General features: G+C 38.6%; 1 protein-coding gene across 1 annotated transcript in view; it reads right to left on the bottom strand.

The window, feature by feature from the left end:
- LOC120769365 overlaps nucleotides 1-20,348 on the bottom strand; it is a 37,414-nt gene that overhangs the window by 5,582 nt on the left and 11,484 nt on the right. Inside the window, exons 2-8 of the mRNA XM_040096326.1 lie at nucleotides 18,378-18,725; nucleotides 17,448-17,962; nucleotides 17,287-17,383; nucleotides 12,498-12,585; nucleotides 11,813-12,041; nucleotides 11,399-11,709; nucleotides 11,075-11,330 (exon numbers count right to left, since the gene is read on the bottom strand). Coding sequence (XP_039952260.1) covers nucleotides 11,075-11,330; nucleotides 11,399-11,709; nucleotides 11,813-12,041; nucleotides 12,498-12,585; nucleotides 17,287-17,383; nucleotides 17,448-17,962; nucleotides 18,378-18,725 — 1,844 coding nt within the window. The remainder of the gene's footprint in view (nucleotides 1-11,074; nucleotides 11,331-11,398; nucleotides 11,710-11,812; nucleotides 12,042-12,497; nucleotides 12,586-17,286; nucleotides 17,384-17,447; nucleotides 17,963-18,377; nucleotides 18,726-20,348) is intronic.

Genomic DNA, 20,348 nt, shown 5'->3' on the forward strand with positions numbered 1-20,348 from the left:
TTTAACAAATTTTGAAATCATTTTAAATTTTTTAGTACTATTTTAAAATTAAAAAAAAAATATTTTAAATATTTTTGGCACTATTTTAAGTTATTTTTTAATATCGAAATTCGAAACGTTTTTAAATTTCTTAGTACTATTTATATTCTTTAGTATTATTATTTAAATTTTTTTTGGTACCTATTTAAATTTTTCCAGTAATATTTTAATTTATTAGTACTATTTTAAATTTTTGAATACTATTTGAATTTTTTTTAAATAACAAATCTCAAAATTATTTTAAATTTTTTTAGTAATATTTTGAACAATTTTAGCACTATTTTAATTTTTTTTTTGAAGATACTATTAATAACTAAATTCGATTTTTTTAAATTTTTTTGTACTATTCTTTTAGTATTATTATTTTAACTTTTTTATAATTTTTTTAAATTTTTAATACTATTTTAAACTTTTGAGTACTATTTGAATGTTTCTAGTACAATTAAATTTTTTTTCCACTAGTTAAATTTTTTTAATAATAATTAAAATGTTTAGTACTATTTTTCTTATTAATTATTTTACCTTTTTTTTAATTTTTAATACTATTTTAATTTTTTAGTACATTTTGAAATTTTTTTAGTACTATTTAAATTTTTTTTTACATTTATTTAATAATAATTAAAAATTTTAGCACTATTTTTACTTTTAGTACCATTTAAATTTTTAGTACTATTCTAAACTGTTTTCGTACTATTTTTTATTTTTTTACTTACATTTCAAGAATGAAATTCGAAAAAAGTACTAAACAGAAGTGCTCAAGTTATAATTATACAAACATTTTTTTGTCCCCCTATGTTATATTTACCAACAAATATGCGGGCTCGTTGTGATTCGTGTTTTCGGAAGCCAGCTGAAGTCATTCATGTTTTCGAATGAGGTCAAAAAGTACTTTTTTTCTTACTGTTTGCGTTTTTGGGTTAAGTTTGACATACATACATACATACATATGTACATATACATATATGTACATAAATATGTAATTACTCATTTATGATTATTTCAGCACAATAAGGCGTTAAGTTATTCGAAAAAGTGAAGTCAGCATTGAAAAAGTGTGTGTCACTGATGTTTTGAATGCAAAGTATTCAAAGCAAGGCAGAACTATTTTTAAATGAGTTGTTTTGAGGTCAGAGGGGGAAATACTTTTTTCGCAATTTATGAAAGCAACTAAACATTTTTTTTCAAGAATTATATTTTTTGAAAAATGATTACTTACTACTTTTCTAAAAAAAAATATATATTAAAAAAATTGGGATAGTAAAGCTTTTACTGAGAGAAATGGAGGACAAATTTCGTTACATACAATAATTTAATTTTTTTTGATATTTCATCGAAATTTCCTTAAATAATTTATCTCGAATACAGCTTCCGTTTTCGAAAAGTGTCATTGTGAGCAGTGTCGAATCTTCTCGAGCTTCATGTCATGAAAAGTTCTTTTAATTGACAGATTTTGAGTTGGTAAATGTAGTTTTTGTTCACAAATATACTACTTTCATACCAGTTCCAAACGTACCAATAACTGCTTAGTACAAATGTACAAATCATATGTTCAGCAAAAATTATCCTTTAAAAATTTTGAAGTCCTCGCTTCCTCCACCAACTGTTGGCAAAAAAGGTGGCAAAAATCAGCTGGCTTTCGGACCAGTTCTTTCCCTCAGCACGCTCTAGTTGTAAACGTGTACTTTTCTTACTAATTTAACGCCACACTACAGGGTAGCGCCTAAATGTATACTTACATAAACTTGTAGTATACATTTATGCGCGCTCTTGCTATTACTGTTTATGACTGACCGCACGCTTTATTGTTTAATATGCTTCGTAAATACAAAACTCGAGCAAACAATCGTAAAAAATTATAATTTTCTGTATACATTGTACGCACTGACTGCACACATACATAGTTCTATTTACTAGTGCTATATTTGACTTAGTCTCGGCAATGTGCTGCCGTGATTAAAAATGGAAGGAGTGATTAAGCGACGCAAAAGTAATACCAGCCACTTTTGGCAATGTTTACGTGTTTACTTATGCTGACTTTCATATATTTTATAATCAGAAAATTTCGAAGAAACTCTTAAGTAAGTAAATTCGTCGAACTAGAATAATTCAATCCACTTTCCTAAGTAATATTCCATAGTCAAAACACATGAGTTCAAATGTTATTCTATTTTCACAGTCTGAACCCACGACTCCCTCAAAAAGTTCATCCACAAGTGGAACCCCAACAATTTTCCTCAATATTTCTCCCCCGTAGCGTCTTCTGGCTGACCGCCCACACTCTCAATGCCCGCTCAACTTACATGCAGTCCTCATTTGTAATGCCCGGCACCGATAACACCGGCGTGCTATTGTTCCGCTGCTCCGCACCGCTGCAAATCAGTTGTTCAATATCCGTTTGCTCCGCGTATGCCGGCATTTGTGGCGCCTCGAGCGGCTGTTTCCAGCCATCGAAAGTCACATTGTTATTCTGTTTTATTGTCACAATACCATCCAACGGCTCGCACATGTTGTCCGCTTCCGTTTTCGCCGCACCACCTGCCACCACGGCCGCTGTATCGGTGCGCGCTATGCCAATCGATTTTTTACGCCGATAACGACAACAAATGCAACAATAGGTACGCACAAAGCGTTGCAGTACGTCAATCGCCGGTTGCGTATGCGCAGCTTTTTCCCACAGATAATCCTTGGCCGTGCGAAAGTGCTGCTGCAGACAATAGGCGCTCGTGCGTGCCACACAATCGCAGTCGTGGCAAATTTTTGGCATTTTCTAACGCTTTCTTCGCTTGAGTTCTTCTACACGAATTGTTATAGAGTTATGCGTCGTTTGTGTTATATTTTCAACGTGCTATCATTGCAGGGACAGGCACCTGCCGGCCGACTCAAAGGACATACGCGCAACTGTTGATGCGTTGTGTCAGTTGCAGCGGTCATTGTACGCTAAGTGCCACACGAAGTGCCTCACGGGCTTCAGGCGCGTTTATGTGCAAACAGTTGGTGTTTGTGTATATATATATTTGTTGTTGCCACTTGTTTTGTTTATATATTATTGGTTTAATCGGTTTTTTGCGTTTTATATTGTTGCCGGGTTATTGTTTAAACAATGAAACCTCTTTTCTGGACAGACAAATAAATGAGTTGAGCGTCCACTCGCCGCGAGCCAACTTTGCAGACTGCTAAGTGTCGCCTAAGTGCCTTTGTGTCCAGCGCTTTGGACATTTTTCTAGCGCTCGCTGTTGTGACGGCCATTCCATGTCATGCTCATTCTGCATTCTCATGCTCTGTGCGAGTATTGCGGTGAGCAAAACTTAGCCAAAAGGATCGAATAGCACATACACAGCAGGTGGCTTTGTGGTGGCTTATGCTTCGTTTGTTTTGGCAATTTTGCACAGTGTTCAACGCTAGCGAAAGTTGAGCAACGGCAGGGTGTGAATATATATTTGAGTTATGGGATTTGGACTTTAATGATTTCTTTTGACTTGATGGTTTTTCTAATGAAACAATTACATTAAAAAATGCGAGGAGTTTTGGTAGATAATTCAATGTAATTTTATACTAAGCGCCAAGCCTCAAAGTTAGAAAAAGATTAAAGTTCTTGGTATTCAGTATGATGATGATTTATGGAGAGCTAAATTTATGACCATCTTGATGCTATCGATCAAAAAAAAAAAAAAGCTCCTGAAAAGCTCTTTTGAAATGTTGTGGAAGCTTCTAAAAAGCTCTCTTAAAAAGCTCTTTCGAAAAGCTCATGGATTTTATGAGAAACTTTTATTGTCAGATATGCACTCAGAGACAGTCAATTGCTATAAGTTTGTTATAAATTCGAAACTAGAATCGAAACCAAGTTTAAGGGGTTACATTGGGTTTTACGGCCTCAAAAAGATTATTTTTGTCTTATCTAGTTTATAGTTTATTTCACCTGTCTTTGAACTGGTATTAACACCAACAACAACGCCAGCGTCGAAATCCAACGCAGAGAAACTTTTGCCAACAAGTGCTAATTCGGACTGAGTAGGCAATTGAGACCTCTCTCGACGAAGAAAGACCAAACTCTATAAGTCCCTCATTTGTTCCGTCCTGCTATACATATGGTGCAGAGGCATGAACGATGACAACATGTAATGAGTCGGCGTTACGAGTTTTAAGGAACAAGGTTCTGCGGTTTAAAGTTCTTTGCGCATTGGCAATGGCGAATACTGCATTCGATGGAACGATGAGCGAAATGTACGACGCCATTGATATAGTTCAGCGAATACAGCGGCAACGCTGGCTAGTCATGTCGTTCGAATGCATGAAAACACTCCAGCTCTGAAAGTATTCGACGCAGTACCCGCGGGGGAGACAGAGAAAGAGGAAGACCTCCACTCCTTTGGAAGGTGGAGAAAGACCTGGCTTCGCTTGGAATCTCCAATTGGCGCCACATTGCGAAGGGTAAAAGCAGTGACAGGCTCTTGTAAACTTGGCTATAACGGCCTAAGCGGGGTCTCTACTCCAGTAAAGAAGAGATAGAATTCTAATTACTAACGAACCCTTCTGTTAAATTGCTGCCACATTGCGACACTGTATAACTGACCTGTGGGGTAGGCACACCACAGCGACGTACCCTTGCCCTGCACCAACACCATAAAAGTACACGCTTACCCTCATGGCAAACATCACCTGACACGTCCACATTTACCTTTACCTGCTGCCATTCAAGTTTTTAACGCTAAAATGAAAATCACTTTAAAAGGTAGAGTTCAAGTGGTCAACACGAAAACTTGAGGCAACAAGAAACACCTTTTTCACAACACCTGGCAAGGAGATGGGGAAATACAAAGAAAGGCCAGCAATGTTTTCTGTGTATTTCACTTTCGTGAAATTTCACAACATTTGCATTATACATATTTATATAAGTATGGTTAGAAGTTGCACCATGCGCGGCAAGAGGGTTATGTTCATAAAAGCCATCATCTTGATGTTGTCGACGTTGAGTTTCCCCTCCCTCTTTTGCTTATTTACTACTTTCGAATTTCCGTTTAAACTGACTTTTCCTTTTATGACTCAAGTGCGAACGCAGTTACCTTTATGTGTATGAGTTGACGTCCCAGGGTATTTTAATTTTCTTTTAACGCACTTAGCTGAGTGAAACGATTATTTGAAACAGTTTTGGGTCATTAGAGAACGACTCTTACTTTTGAGCGTTTAAGTGAAAGGGTATATGGATGTTGATGCAAAAGAAAAGAGCAAAGGTTTCCAAAAAAAGAAACGAGTTCTGATTATTTTTCGCCTTCAAAGTCAAGCATCGAATTTCTTAGTATGTGGAATGTTTTCTCTGCCATATTTTTGATCTTAACCATGGCAAAGTGGCGTGACTCCAGAGGATATTACAAACCATTCACAATTATAAAAGTTTCCATGAAAGAACTTATGATCGGCCAGTTTGTATGACAGCTATATACTATAGTGGTCCGAACTAAGCAATTTCTTCGGAGATTGTACCGTTGCCTTAAATAAATTCCAAATTTTTGAAGAGATCTCGTTAAATGAAACAGTTTTCCATACAAGAACCGATATCGGCGGCTCCGACAAATGAGCAGCATTTTGGAAAGAAAAGGACGTGTGCAAAAATTTCAGATCGATGTCTCATAAGCTGAGGGGGTTTCATCCGAGTGTATGCGAGTAGACTTTCCGATGTCCCCTTGCGTTCTGGCGTTGGATCTTTGCAACTCCAATATGCTGGGCAAGCGCTGGTCAGGAATCAGAACTGGTGGGATCCTTCTGGCCGTCTGGGTCTTTACTATTTACACTTAGCAAAGTCAAGCTCGGCGCAATTCTAAGGTTTTGACTGAAAACTATCAATTTTGATTTTGACACTCTTTGTCAAAACTGATGAAAAAAGAACCGTTAGAAGTCTTCCGAACTTTATTTGCACTTAGCAAAGTCAATTTCGACGTAATTGTAGGTGTTTTGACTGGACACTCTATTTTGACGGACGTCGCTTGCCAAAACTGTACGAAGAAAGTCGAGTTGGAATCATCCTGTCACTTTCGCCTTTATTGCTCGGATTTTTCTAAACAGAGGTAGATAGACCTTTGGAGAACCTACCGAAGTGATATTTTCAGCTTAAAAAAATTGGTAGTGAGCTCAAATCAGTTTCTCGATCTATGAGGTGATGCATTTCTAGGAGTTTTTGGGTAACATAAAGCAAAAATATCTGTCCAAGTGAGATCCATCCAATTTTTTGGGATCAACCCTACGACCTGACCTGACTGACGGTTAGAACGACAGATCGACGGACGGACGGACATGGGTCTCCGACGTTTGCTTCTGAGTATTAGAAATCTTCATGGCAAAATTAATATATTTCTGTCGTGAAAAGCTTATAAAGGCAAAGAGTTTATAAAGCCGGTAGAGCCAGCCCTTGACTTGCTCAACTAACTAGGGGCCGCACATGCCGACTATTAAAATTTAAAAGGAAGAAAATAACAACTCTAGTAGGAGTGCTAGCAGGTCACTGTCCACACACACATGCCAGGAGACTACGAACGCCATATAATGTCTTTTGTAGAAGCTATCAGCGGGTGGTAGAAGTAGAGAAGACTATAAAACGTCTTCTGTGCGAAAGCAAGTCTTTATATAGGAGAATAATTACAACTATCGTGGGATTGCAACTTTTAACGACGTCCTTGGGGTAGCACAGGAAAAGCTTTTCAGCACGGGGTGATCCAGAGAGGAGACAAGAAAGAGAGTCGATTTCTAGTTCCATCATTATCACAATGGGTCTACTAAAGGCTCAGGTGCTTCGTTAGAGAGACGTTCTACCTACGTACCATCCTAAGAACCATCAGGAGGTGCCTTAAGAAATTATAGTACATCCCAGTTCCCTTGTAAATTCAACCAACCCACCATAAAAGAAGGATAAAAGTGTGTAGCTCCATCAAAGGCAAAAGAACGACGTGACGTCAATACAAAATATTCCCACTATCAAGTTGATTCCATTTCGTTTTCATTAAACATTCAATTTCTCAATTCCAACCAACTTTACAACGAAGACTACCACAACCCACAATGTAACACATGGAAGCTTTTCACTGCATTTATACTATGCGAGTATATAAATAAGTATATAGACCCAATAACCACATTTCTTATTCACACGCAACGCAATTCCTTAAACCCCCACACACACACATACATACATAAATGCATGCCAATACTCTTGATTGCCGTCCAAGCGCCTTTTCCTCCACCTACAAACCCTGGACGCACTTAAAAGTCGGCTTTTATTTGAGTGCTCTCACTCGCCTTCATTTATTCATGTTTCTGGGTCAAACATTTATAATTTTTGACATTACCAAAGCTATGCCTCCACATGCACCGTGTTCACATCGCGCGTGAACGGTTTCTATTGTTTTGTGTTAATTTCATTATATGCGTGATTTTGCGGTCAAGCGACCATAGGCATGCTGTGAACGCAGTCTTTACCCCCTTTAACTAGGCTATAGTCCTCCTTACACTGGCTCTGACCAACTGCCTCCACCCGCGATTGAGTTCACTGTTACGGTGGGATATTACTTTCAATGTGGCAGTGAGTGACAGCCTGTGTGCCATTTGAAAGTGACCGGTCAGGTGGCAAGGCAATTAATATGCAGTTAAAGTTTTATGTTTAATGTGGGTCAATTCAAATTGATAATAGCCTGATGGAGATGTCTATCAATATAACGGTAATATGAATAATTTCTTTGATATTTTAAACGCACTGCCGCACATGTCGCGGGCTATTTCAGTTTCTTGCGTGATCTGCAATAAAGCAACACTTTTTTTAAATAGTTTTTGAGAAGAAGCTTTTCTTTTTTCGTTTTGTCTGAATTTGTAAAGTGGTGAATCGAACAAAGAACAGGCATATGTCAAATAGGTCGTATACGAGATCAAATGCAGACTGTATAAAAAGAGTTTATACTATTTTCATCTTTTTATATTCTTTTCTATATGGAACTGAGCTGGATAACTTTTCTGTTGCTTTCACTTATTAACTTTTCTACAAAAGGGCTTAGAATTATGAATCGATGACTGCTTTTAACTCTCAAATGTTATATAGCAGTTTGTATACACTTAAGACAAGTGAAGTGATTATTTTATTCGAGCTATGAGGTGACTACCTATTTTTTTCTGCTTACGATTCATAAACATGCAAGAGAATATTCACCCGAAACATAGCAACAAAGCTCAATATTCGGAAACTCAGATTTATGCGATTACCAAGCAGATGGAGAGGTAACGGGTTTTTCAGTAGGGACACTACAAAAGTAGACCGATAGGGACAGCAAAGTGCGTCATATTTTTTTCCGCATTTTCATCGAAAATCGTCTTCAGCGATGAGGCTCATTTGTAGCTGAATGGCTTCGTCAATATGCAAAATATGCGTTATTGTTCAGCCAGCAATCCAAACGTACTCCATGTCCCGACGGTTTGGTCCTACTTCTTCCGTGATGATCAAGACCGACAAGTTATTCTGAATGGGAATCGCTACCGCTCAATGATAACCGAATATTTTTGGCCCAAATTGGATGATATAGACTTGGACAATATGTGGTTCCAACCGGACGGTGCCACAAGCCACACTTTTGTAGCGCTTTTATTGAAAAACATGTTATGCTGTCAGGAACTCTCTATCAACTTCAGTTTCAGACCTCCTAACAATCGTAGTGTTTGGTAAGCCGAGGTTTGCTACCATTAGGTAGGGGTCGGGGAAGATTTATTGCTCTAGAGTATATTCTTCTTCAGAGAAGGGACTATCTACCCTGATGGCAGCGTGACGATACTAGCATTGAACTGACTAACTGTGCGATCAGAGCTGGTTAGGGAATGCCTAATCTCGTTATCAATGGCATTGAGTTACTTTGTGAGATATGTAGAATAGGAACGTATCAGGGCTCCGCTCTCTTCCTGTGTTCTACCACTGGATAGCCGAGGCGGTAGCTTGACCAGCGCTTGCCACCATCGGATCATGGGCTGTCGCACTATCTTTTTGGCTCAAGATCGATCGTAATGGATGCAATGTGCTCTTTGCTCTCGGTAAGGCCGGCCTCATAGTAGTTGTAAGTTCTAACACACATTACGCCAATCGACGTCCATGCAGCAAGTTGAGATGGAGTTCTCTTTTGGTGGCTTCACAAAAGACTGCCCAAGAGCGATCTCCGGATCAGCCAAGGTACTTAACCTCCCGTGCCCATTCATAAGAATGTCACTGTTGATTATTGTAGCAAAAGAATGCCTTTCATATTTAGTCCAACATTTTTTCGGTGCAAGTAATAAAAAAAACTATTATCTTCTTTACTAACTACTTACTAGTACTCGTATTAATAAAGATTGTATGCTATGTGAATAAAGAGATCGAAACTGGGAGGGAAAGTAGGACTGGTAGGACTTTGGAAAGGATTTCTCTGTCAATCTTAGCTTTACCGGACCACTTAGTGTTTTTCAGACAGAAGTGGTTGCTGTTAAGGTGACGCTAGACGTACTGCTTCGAAGTGCGGCCTCTTTTACGGAGATGTGAATTCACTCTCACAGCGGAGCGGCAATACTAGCGCTGAGCTTGCTAACTGTGCGCTCAAAGCTAATCAAGTAGTGTCTGCCCTCACTAAAAGTAGCATCAAGTTACTTCATCGTCAGACTCATTTGAGCGCCTGGTTACTGCGGAATCTCTAGCAACTGCAAATCCTCCGAAATAGCCAGAAGAGCCATTCTTTTGTTGCTCACATCGGAATGCCACAGAGTTGGACCGCCATTGGCGTATTTCTTTCTAGCAATGGCTCAATGGACCTCGCGTGCGCTTAGCAGTCGCTGGCCGACAACCCTCTCTCTGCGACTTTGGGCTAGAGTAACATGCAAGAGATGTTCTGCCCTTGGCAAAGTTCATATTGCCGCAACGGTACGAGTTCTCATTAAACATTTTACGATAGGCTTTCATACGGTAAGGCTAAAAATCTTGACAGACGCAAGTTGTCGTGATTGCATGTTGAAAAACTGAGGTTGAAACATCTCGGCAGTCTTACCTTCCACAAACCAGGTGACATAATAGTAACTAGCAATATGTAGTCGTCTGAAAAATGTGTGCTAAGCTTAAAGCGCTGTCTCGATTTGTAAGGGTCTTAAGATGCAATCGAGTTTTTTTTAGAGGAGTTTTAGGTAACATTAAAGAATGGCGTTCCAAGCTCTAGTGAGATCTCGATTAGAAACAACCTCATAACTTATCCTAAACTTGCAGTTAGAAATAGTAGACTTAAAGGTTTGGGCTAAGTTTTCTGAAATCTTTAGCGGTTTATCTAACTAATAAGAGCTTAAAATATATATCATGTTCATGCTAGAAATCAACTTCCATAGATTTCTGTTTCCAAAATTTTATATATTCTTTTCATATAGAAACTTAACCATAATGCCTAAAATGTATTAAAAACTTTTCTTGCTTTTGTGAAATTGAAAATAATATCATTTACTGCTAATTTGTAAATGAATTTAGTTGAAGTCTTTACCAACAGTTCAGTTAACTCATTTGTAGATATTTATTTTTTTCATTAAACTTTAGGGTAGTTACTACCGCTACACGCCTGATTAGCTTCAATTAAGAGGGCAGTCTAAGCGTGCATAAACATGAAGCACCTAAAAGTATGCAACAAGTTGAGTGCTTTATAGAACTGCAAAGTTTTTAATGGCGAATTCAAGCAGTTGGCGTGCAAACGCTTAAAGGGCGTTGCTTCCCTGAACTTCGTTATTCAAAAGTTTTGCAATTATCTTGCAGAAATCTGCAAAAACAACAAAAACAAACCAATCATACTGACAAAGTTGATGTTGCCCACAAAAGCGGGATTGCACAGCGCATTGAATTTGAACAGAGTATATAGCTTATATATGTATGTATGCAGTACAAAAGTATGGCTACCAACTACACATACACACACATATAAATTTAAGCTATCCCGCTTACTAACACACATTTTTGTGTTATTTTCGCGAAATTTTCGGCTTTTTGCTCGCTTAGACTCTTCATACAACTCACCTTTGCATCACAAACTTTTCCACATTCACGAAACGGCGTCCGTTTGCTGCTGTTGCAAGCACATGTTGTTGTTGTTTATTTTGCTGCTGACTTGTCTGTGGCGTAGGCGTGCCGCCGCCATTGTCTATGGCTGTGTAAATCGTGTAGGTGCCGTCCAAATCTGTATGCGCGTTGTTATTGTTATTCGGTGTTAAGTTGCTGCTGTTATGATTGTTGTTATGCTTCTTTGGAGAATTTTCGGCTGAACGGAAATTATCTATTTTGGCAAATGGAAAGTACAACATTAATAACTTTTTGTTAGCTATTTTAAAGAAACAATCGCACCTGGAGCATAAACGCCGCCGCCACCACCCCGCACCGCCGGCACTGCGCGCGTGCCCACCACAACAGGCTGCGCCAGTGTCGACTGCTGTGTGTGCCGCTGATGCTGTTGCTGGGATCTCTTGCGTTGCTGTTGTTGTTGTTGTTGGTGTTGTTGTTGTGCGCTTACATAGTTAATTTTCGGATACGTTGAACTCATATTGATTTGCTGCTGCTGCAGTTGCGCATAAGCGCCCATGCCGCCCATGTACGTGGGTGGCTTGTGGACGCGCTTGTACGAGTTGTTCACATCCATGCGCTCCATGGCTGGGAACCTGCACATGCAGTGGGCGTGAGATGTACACAAATGTAAACAAAGTTAAAGCGCATTAGTTTTGTGAAAGTTTTGCGGATTGCTGCAAATTTAATGGAAATTACCGTGAGTTCACCGTTTGGCGTGTGAAACGGCCGCTGATGCCCGTGCAGCTGTCGTTCGCCGCTGCATTGCCAACACCCACATCGCTAACACCGTTAGACTTGCAGCCAGTACCGCTGCCACCGCCACCGCTGCTGCTGGTGTAGTTGCTATCGGAGCTTCTGCCTTCCATGGAGGAGTCCGAGCAGGATTTGGCCACCAGACGTCGACTCATGTAGTTGCTGTAGTCGGCTGCAAAGCGGGACAAAAAAACGAAACAATTTCTATGTACCACATATGTATGTATATGCCTCAGCATAAACACAATATGAAATAACTGTACTAGTCAAGCAAATCATAAACAAGTGCACAGTTATGTATGGCGGCGGCTGACATTTACGAGCGCGCATAAATATTTATGCGGGCGTTGTTAGGTCAACGTCATGATAAACAACCCACCCGGTGGGGGGTACCAGCATAAAACGGGTCGTGAAAGGTTGTGTGCTGGTAATGAAAACCGAAATATCGATAAACCGCTGATAACATGCATACATAAAGCCATTGATAGCAATAAATAAAAGCTATTAGCCGACAATATGTAGGTCATTGCATGAAAATTTCGCCCGCCACATTTGTTTCACTATGCAAATGTCAAGACGCATGCTTGAATAAGATTCGCAGTGACATGAATCCGGGTAGAGTACTCACCATTTGCGGTTTTCTTTGTGGTTTGACCGTATTGCACTGGCAAATTGCTGCCGAGGATGTGTTGGAAATTGTGCGAATGCAAGTCGTTCTGAAAATTAATAACAAAAATTAGTAAGAACAAATATTTATGAAATGAACAGGGTATATTAAGTTCGCCACGAAGCTTGTAATACCTATATTGACCCTGACCATTTATATACAAAAAAACGAGCATGACGACCTGTGCCATTTTCGTCTGCCAGTTTATATGCTAACTAGTCACTCAGTTTTTGAGATATGGAACTGAAATTACGCACAGCAACTTTTCTCTCAAAGAAGCTGCTCATTTGTCGGAATAGTCATTATCGGACCACTATAGCATATATGTAGCTGTCATACAAACTGTACTAGTGGAATAAACTGTTTGTATGAAAAACTTTTTTATGTGACAAGATATCTTCTTGAAATTTACTACGGATTATTGTCTAAAGCAATGGTACAATGGTCAAAGAAATTGTTCAGTTCGGACCATTATAGCGAATAGCTGGCATACAAACTGAGCGATCGAAATTAAGTACTTGTATGGAAAACTTTTTTATTTGATGAGATATCTTCGCGAAATTTGGCATGTATTATTTCCTAAGGCAATTATGTAATCATTGAAAAAATTTTTCGAATCGGACTACTATAGCATATAGCTGTCATATAAACTCTTCGATTAAAAACAAGTTCTTGTATGGAAAACTAGATTATTTGTCAAGATATCTTCACGAAATATGGCAAGAATTTTCAACCAAAGCAACGGTATAATCTCCAAAGAAATTATTCAAATCGGATAACTATAGCATATAGGTGCCATACAAACTGATCGTTCAAAATCATGTCCTTGTATGGACAGCTTTTTTATTTGAAGTGATATCAACACTAAATTTAGCACAGATTATTGTCCAAAGCAACGGTACAATATACAAAGAAATTTTTCAGATCGGACAACTATAGCATATAGCTGCCATACAAACTTTCCGATCAAAATAAAATTCTTGTAAGGACTTTTTGAGTTTGTGAAGGTAATTATAGTACGGTGCAACCGAAGTTAACGTTTCTTCTTCTTTTTTATATTCAATAATTTGTATATTAATTTTTAAGTAGTATAATATAGTTATGACGTCATTGATGATCCCTTAGTATCAGGTGTAATAATTTCCCATATGACATTTCATAAAATCAACAATAAAGCAGCTGTGCATATTTCTCTCCACCGTTGCTTTTGTTAGTATACAGTTCACGCTCTTAATTTCATCACTCACTCACCCACGCCTTAAAATTTGCTGGCACCAAATTGAACATCGGAAAGGCTTGATAAATATCGACCATTTTTCGTCTGCTATACTTGGGATCAATTAGAAATGGCAAAACCATTTATTGTATTGAATTTTAATTATTATTAATATAATTTAAATTCTTTCACTAAACCGCACAACAATACTGCAGCACAAAAACAACACTTCCTTGTTATTATTGTAAAATTTTCCGTGCGAATTCGCTGCAAACCTTAGACAACAAAAGCCGAACAGCAACTGTCTGTCTGCAGGCGCGTCCCAGTCAACGGCATATAAACAAACTCTGTCCCACACACATACATACTATACATGCATAGGTGCGCGGAGCAATGTGGTTATATAGGAAGTACATAAGCTTTTGGTAAATTAGCACGTCAGTTGTCTATCAGCTGCTTCTCCAAATAGACATTCAGACACATATTAAAAAATTTACACGACTGTGTGGGTATTTAGCTCCACTGTGGGTGGGTGTGTGGGGGAGTAGTAGGTTTAATACTTTGTTAAAAGCATTAATCAGGTGTTGGGATAGTTTACAGTCACTTAAAGTGTTTTTTGTAAAGGTTGCTATGATTTGCTGGTTGGCTTTTAGTAGATATATGTATGTGAGAGTTTGGCAGTTGTTGTGTTCCTGCAGCTAAAAGAGCTAGTTGTGCACTAATCTGAGACTAGTAATAACTTACATTTTAACTACTCAGGTGACTATCTATTTTCTTTTGCTGGTATTTTTTACATGATGATGTCATACGATATATATTTTGCCTGACTTTCGGTCAGCTCCAAATAGAAGACAAATCGACAAATCTAGTACAATTGAAGGATTATATCAACATGTGAGTCTCAATAAATTATTTTTTTTAATAAATATATCGGATGTACGTATATATTTTTGAAAATATTCTTAGAAATTTCGCAGTTTATCCGACGAAAAGTTTCCGAAATATGATCATATTTTTTAGAATATTCCAAAATTTTTAGAAAACGCGTTTATCCCAAAACATTGCTTTCAAAGTTAGCAAAGCTCCTCCAAAACGGCTGAACCGATTGGCGTAAGTTCTCCCTAAAACTTCTTAGATGCATTTCTCAGGCATTTATTGAAGGGATAAAATTTTAAGGCCATTCTGGAGTGAGTTGATTAAGACATGACCGTCTGTCTGTATATACGCGAACTAGTCCCTCAGTTTTTGTGATATCAGTCTGAAATTTTGCATACGTTCTTTTTTCTCTAAGAAGCTACTCATTTGTCGGAACCGCCGATATCGGATCACTATGGCATATAGCTGCCATACAAACTGATCGATCAAAATCCAGTTCTTGTATGGAAAAATTTTTCATTTAGCGAGATATCTTCACGAAATTTGGTATAAGTTATTGTTTAAAGAAACGCTACGATATCTGAAGAAATTTTCCTGATCAGTACACTTTAGCATATAGCTGCCATACAAACAGAACAAGCAAAATCAAGCTCCTGCATGGATAAATTTGTTGTTTGATGATATATCTTCACGAAATTTGGCATGAGATATTATCTAAACAACGATGTAAACTCCGAAGAAATTGTTCAGATCGGACCACTTTAGCATATAGCTGTCATACAAACTGGGCGATCGAAATCAAGTTTATTAAGCAACCTTTTGCATTTTAAGGGATATTATAGCTTCAGTGCAAATGAAGTTAAGGTTTTTCTGGTTTTATTTATTTATTATTAACTAGCAATTGGATATAACCCTATCTAATGGATATAACCCAATCGTGTGTGAAGATATATTAGTCGCTTTTGTACTTTCAATGCAAATTCTTAAAATTAAACCTAAATAAACTGCTTTGGCTACTGAGTTTTATTAGTTTTGTAAATATTTATAATTTCGTTAGATATTTGAAATTGTTCTCTATCTTTTCGGACTGGTTATCTATACTTTTCGGACTTGTTGGAGAGTAGTGAGAAAGTATCAATGGAAAATTAGTGGGATTACTTGCTGGGTTTGTTTTGAATTGTTCTGGCTGTGCGTGTTTGGGTGTGCAACGCCCTATCTCGTGTATTGTTGAGAGTTATGGCTAATTTAATTTTCCAAGAATTTCCCACACTATCACATTTCACATATTTGTTGTGTTAGTTAACCGATGGCAAATATTAATATTTAATTGATTGAATGAAATTAATTATATTTCGAACTGCGAATTTGAAGACTTTAAGGGACGATAATATTGGAAAATCCATGAAGAACTAGAAAATTATGAACCATAGCCAAAAATAATTTATTAAGGATTATGTATTTTTCACTTTTTTCTTATAAACATAAGCGTAAATTTATTAAAAAAAAAAGCAGAAATATGAAGAATGATTTTTTTATTATTGAACCAAGAGTGATACCGTTATATTTTCCTGGGTCGGAAGGCCGTAAAACCGCACATTAGTTTTAGGAAAAGAAATGTGTTCATAAAGCCCAGAATTTTTTTCTTTTTTGTGAAATTTTTTTAATAGAAAGTACAGCACTTCTTTGATTCTCCACAATAAGCGGCAATTATGCTTTTAAAACACTATAAAAAAAAAAACAATTATTAGAACTCAAATTTTTCCTCTAACCCACCCTAATGTACTTAGCATGTGACTTGCATATCGCTCTTCCAATTAAATCGATATAATTATTTATAATTCATACCAAATCACTTTCGCTATCAGGTCACTGTCCATTGGCCAGCTGGACGGAGACATTTTTAAAGTGAAGAATATGGTTCATATGGCACACACACATACATACAGTGTTAAATTAATAATTTTTAGGTTAAGTTAATACTAGTTGACCCGCCACACAATAACTAGATAACTCAAATATGGACATGTGGAAGTGGCTACATTATTTAAAATTTATGTAGTGCATACAAAACACTGAAAATTATGATGTGCGTTTATGTATATATGTATATATAGAATAATATATATATATCTTGTATATGAATCATTTGTGCTATAAAATAAATGGAAGCAATTTTTGAATGAGGTTAGTACACGTAGCAGTGGCAATTGGAACAGCTTGTCTATGGTCAGGTCACGAAAAGCGCAATGAATGAGACATGTTCATAACGGTTAATAATGGTTTTGGCACAATTCGAATATTCAATTGACCTGCTTTGGCTAAAACTACACTAATTGCATGGGTTATTAGCCCGATTAGCAGAACATTAATAGAATATTCGCTTGGCATTTATAACCATTTATATTATTATCCCGTTCCATTTATACTATACATAATGGGTGACCTAAGTAGAGGTACTACTAATTGTGATAACCGACCAATTAGTTACCGGTCGAAATGATCGAACGAGTCATCGAAAATTGGACTCAATAGATGATCTTTCTGTGTTTTTGTTAAGTAGCAAACCTCGAAATGGATCACCCTTCATTAAATATGCTAAATTCGATATAAAATTTGCAGAAAATCGTCCAAAGACCTACAGCGTTTAAAAATACTTACATTGTTGCTCCCCGATGAGTCCCGAAAATTGCCATAAACATCGGGTGGCGATTGAAAAGCATGTCTACGTTTACCATCGCCATCGCTCATACGAAAGCTGCGTTGAAATATATGTAAATGTATTTATTAGAAAAAATTGAAAATAACATCACTGAACTTACCTGCCACACGGCGTGCCCATGGCAATACCATCCACATCCGACATGCAGTGTGTTGGCAAACAGCGAAAGCTCCGCCGCGAACCTCGGCGCTTTAAGGAACCTGGCGAAGCGGAGCCCACACCCGCCACAATCCACTCAATATCAGCACCCATTTGACCGTTTGCCGCGTCCGCTGCCTCCGCCGAATGTGGCGAGATTACACGCAGCGCATATTGCACCTGTCCATCGGCGCCGATGATCGGCATTTGCTTGCGCGAGAGCCGCGTGCATACAGCCGAAAGCAACGCAGGACCATCATCCCGTTCGGCGGCTATGTCCTGCACCACATCGAGCACCGCGCGTCCGGTTGTTATTTGTCCCAAAATGGCCAACACATCCAGTGCAGCTTGACGTACACGTCGCTTGCGATTCAAGGCGGCATAGGTGGCCTGCGTGACGCAGGTTTTCGTGTCGAAGCAGGTGCTGGGAAAAGTCGTGAGTGCGTACATGACCATTTGTAGCGCGTGTTCGCGGAACTTTGAGCAGCGAGGAGGGAAGAAAAAGAGAGTGGTGGCAATAAATATCTGTGTTGCAATCAAGAGCGCCATCAATTCGACAGCGGTCAGTAATTAGTTGAGAAATAGCGCAACAAAGTAAAACAAAACGTAAGGAAATATGAAATAAATGGTGGTGGTTAAAAAGAAGAACGGAAGTTCAGCAATTCTTGCCAATACAAAGTGACCACAATCGCATCAATCGCAAACAATGGGCACAGCGCCGACCACTTGCGCTGCCAGCAACTGGGCCAGCTGAACTTGTTAACATGCAGGCATTTCATAATTTCTCAAAGCACTGCTGCGGTCAGCAGACGACCGACCGACCGACACGTCGGTCAGCAGGCAGGTTTGCACTTGTTTCCTTTGTGGCTTGCTTGTAGCTTGTTGCACTTACCCTTGAGCTCTTTGCATGTAAAAATTCTTGCGACAGCAATTTGAGTACAATCGACGCCGCCGGCAAGCGATGCATCAACGCTTTGCATACGCGATTCGCGCCAGCGCCACCCTGGCGACATAGGCCGGTCATTATTTGTGTTGTGCGTTCCTCCAAGTTGTCCAATGGTAAACGTGTTATGAGATTGATTAGTAGCTGCTTCTTGGCTTCCGCCACATCGGGATTACGTTCGGAGGAGAGCAGAGTGCGCAGTAAACTATCCAAACATGGCAGTATCAGTGCCAGTGTATCGGAGTTGCGTAGCGCTTCTTCGAGTTGTGCGACGCCCTGCAAGCGATGATGCCAGTTCTGAAAGTATAAAAGCAAAAAGAGAAGTAGAGAAATAGTAAAAGAAAGAGCAAATATTGTGTCATATATGCAGTACCAGCATAAGATTCGAGTGTGTTTTGGCATGCAGCACTTCTTGAGCTTGGGGCAATAATATTTTAGGAAAGCGCGGCAAGCTAAACCTACTGAAAAACCTGTGCTAACGCTTGTTTATATCACTTTAAACTAATCGAGATATACACAGGGTATATGTGTATACATACGTATAAATGTTGAAGATGGCGAGACGAGTGACTGACGAGTGACGAGACTGTCTGTTCGTCCGTCCGTCTGTGCAAGCGATACCTTAAGCAAAAATTAAGATATCGTAATGAAACTTGATACACGCGTTCCTTGGCGAAATAGAAAAGGCGAGTTCGTAGATAGGCGAAGTCGGACTGATAATGGTCCAATAAGTCATTAAACGGAAACGATTTCATTGGCGTATGCCAGCAATTGTACACTATTGTAGAATATTGTACATTATCTATACAAATCTGCAGTTGGAATCTTTTTCTAATGAAGTCCCACGGTAAGGACACGCCTTGTCTGAAACCTCGTTTAGTATCGGTGATGTGTATTGAAACTCCTAAGGTGACTTCAACAGTAGCTGGCAGCCAGCTGGCTCTATATAAGAAAAGCAGGCATCGTGCCTGGCCAGTGCTTGTGTGACGCTCACGCCGACACATAGTCACATCGTCCTTCTTTTCCGTCGGGGCGTGGACAAATCAGCGATATGTTGAATTACTTCGTTTTTAAGCGGGTTGTGGCTATAGGTTCATCCACCGAGTCTCTCTCCTACCACGAATCTCGCATCGAATTTGCGCTCCTTTATATGGCCGCTGTCCTTCTCATTCGCATTTCTTGGACGGCGGTGCTGACTCTTCTCAGTCGGTTAGATGTCCAAGGATCTGGGATCGAACTGGTTACGTAGATCCGACTATCATAGGAACGGTTGAGCGTGATATCTTTAACAGTGCCGTTTCGTGTGAGTCTCACTTTTATCAATTTTGTTTTGTATATCAGGGCTTCTGCTGATAAACTTGAAGTCTACGACATTTTTACTGGGTATCATTCAATATTTACTAACAACGTTTCATTCTTTCCGACATTTCCTTCATTCGAGTTCGAGATTATATTTTGTCCTTCCTCAAATTTACTTTTTATCAACAAACAGACCCTTAGGCATTATTGTATAGTAATTGTAAGATAAGTGAATTTCCTCAGACGAAAAAGCACTTAGGTTAAAGTGAAAGACATTGTTTTTTAAACTCATGGCTAATTGAAAATAGCCTTGATCACGCGAAGCGCCCATAATCGCCTCGCCAATCAGCGAAATGTTGTCATTGCAAGACAGTTAAGGTTGGAAAGCAAAACGTGAGGGAAATTGGCGGAAACCACACCAGAAGCTAATGTGCTTTGATCGAAACCGTTATGCGCAGTTTCAACAATTTGCGTGCATTTTTCTTTTGTCTTCATGCTTCCTCACTTCTCCTCAAAAGTAGTGCTAAGACAATGCAACTTGATTTGAAATCCAAAATAAAAATACTGTGAAGAGTTTTTGCATATTTCACCAAATATAATGAAACTTTAAGATTTAAGTAA

The sequence above is a fragment of the Bactrocera tryoni genome, chromosome 2 (assembly GCF_016617805.1).
Source record: "Bactrocera tryoni isolate S06 chromosome 2, CSIRO_BtryS06_freeze2, whole genome shotgun sequence".
NCBI classification, from domain to species: Eukaryota; Metazoa; Arthropoda; class Insecta; order Diptera; family Tephritidae; genus Bactrocera; species Bactrocera tryoni.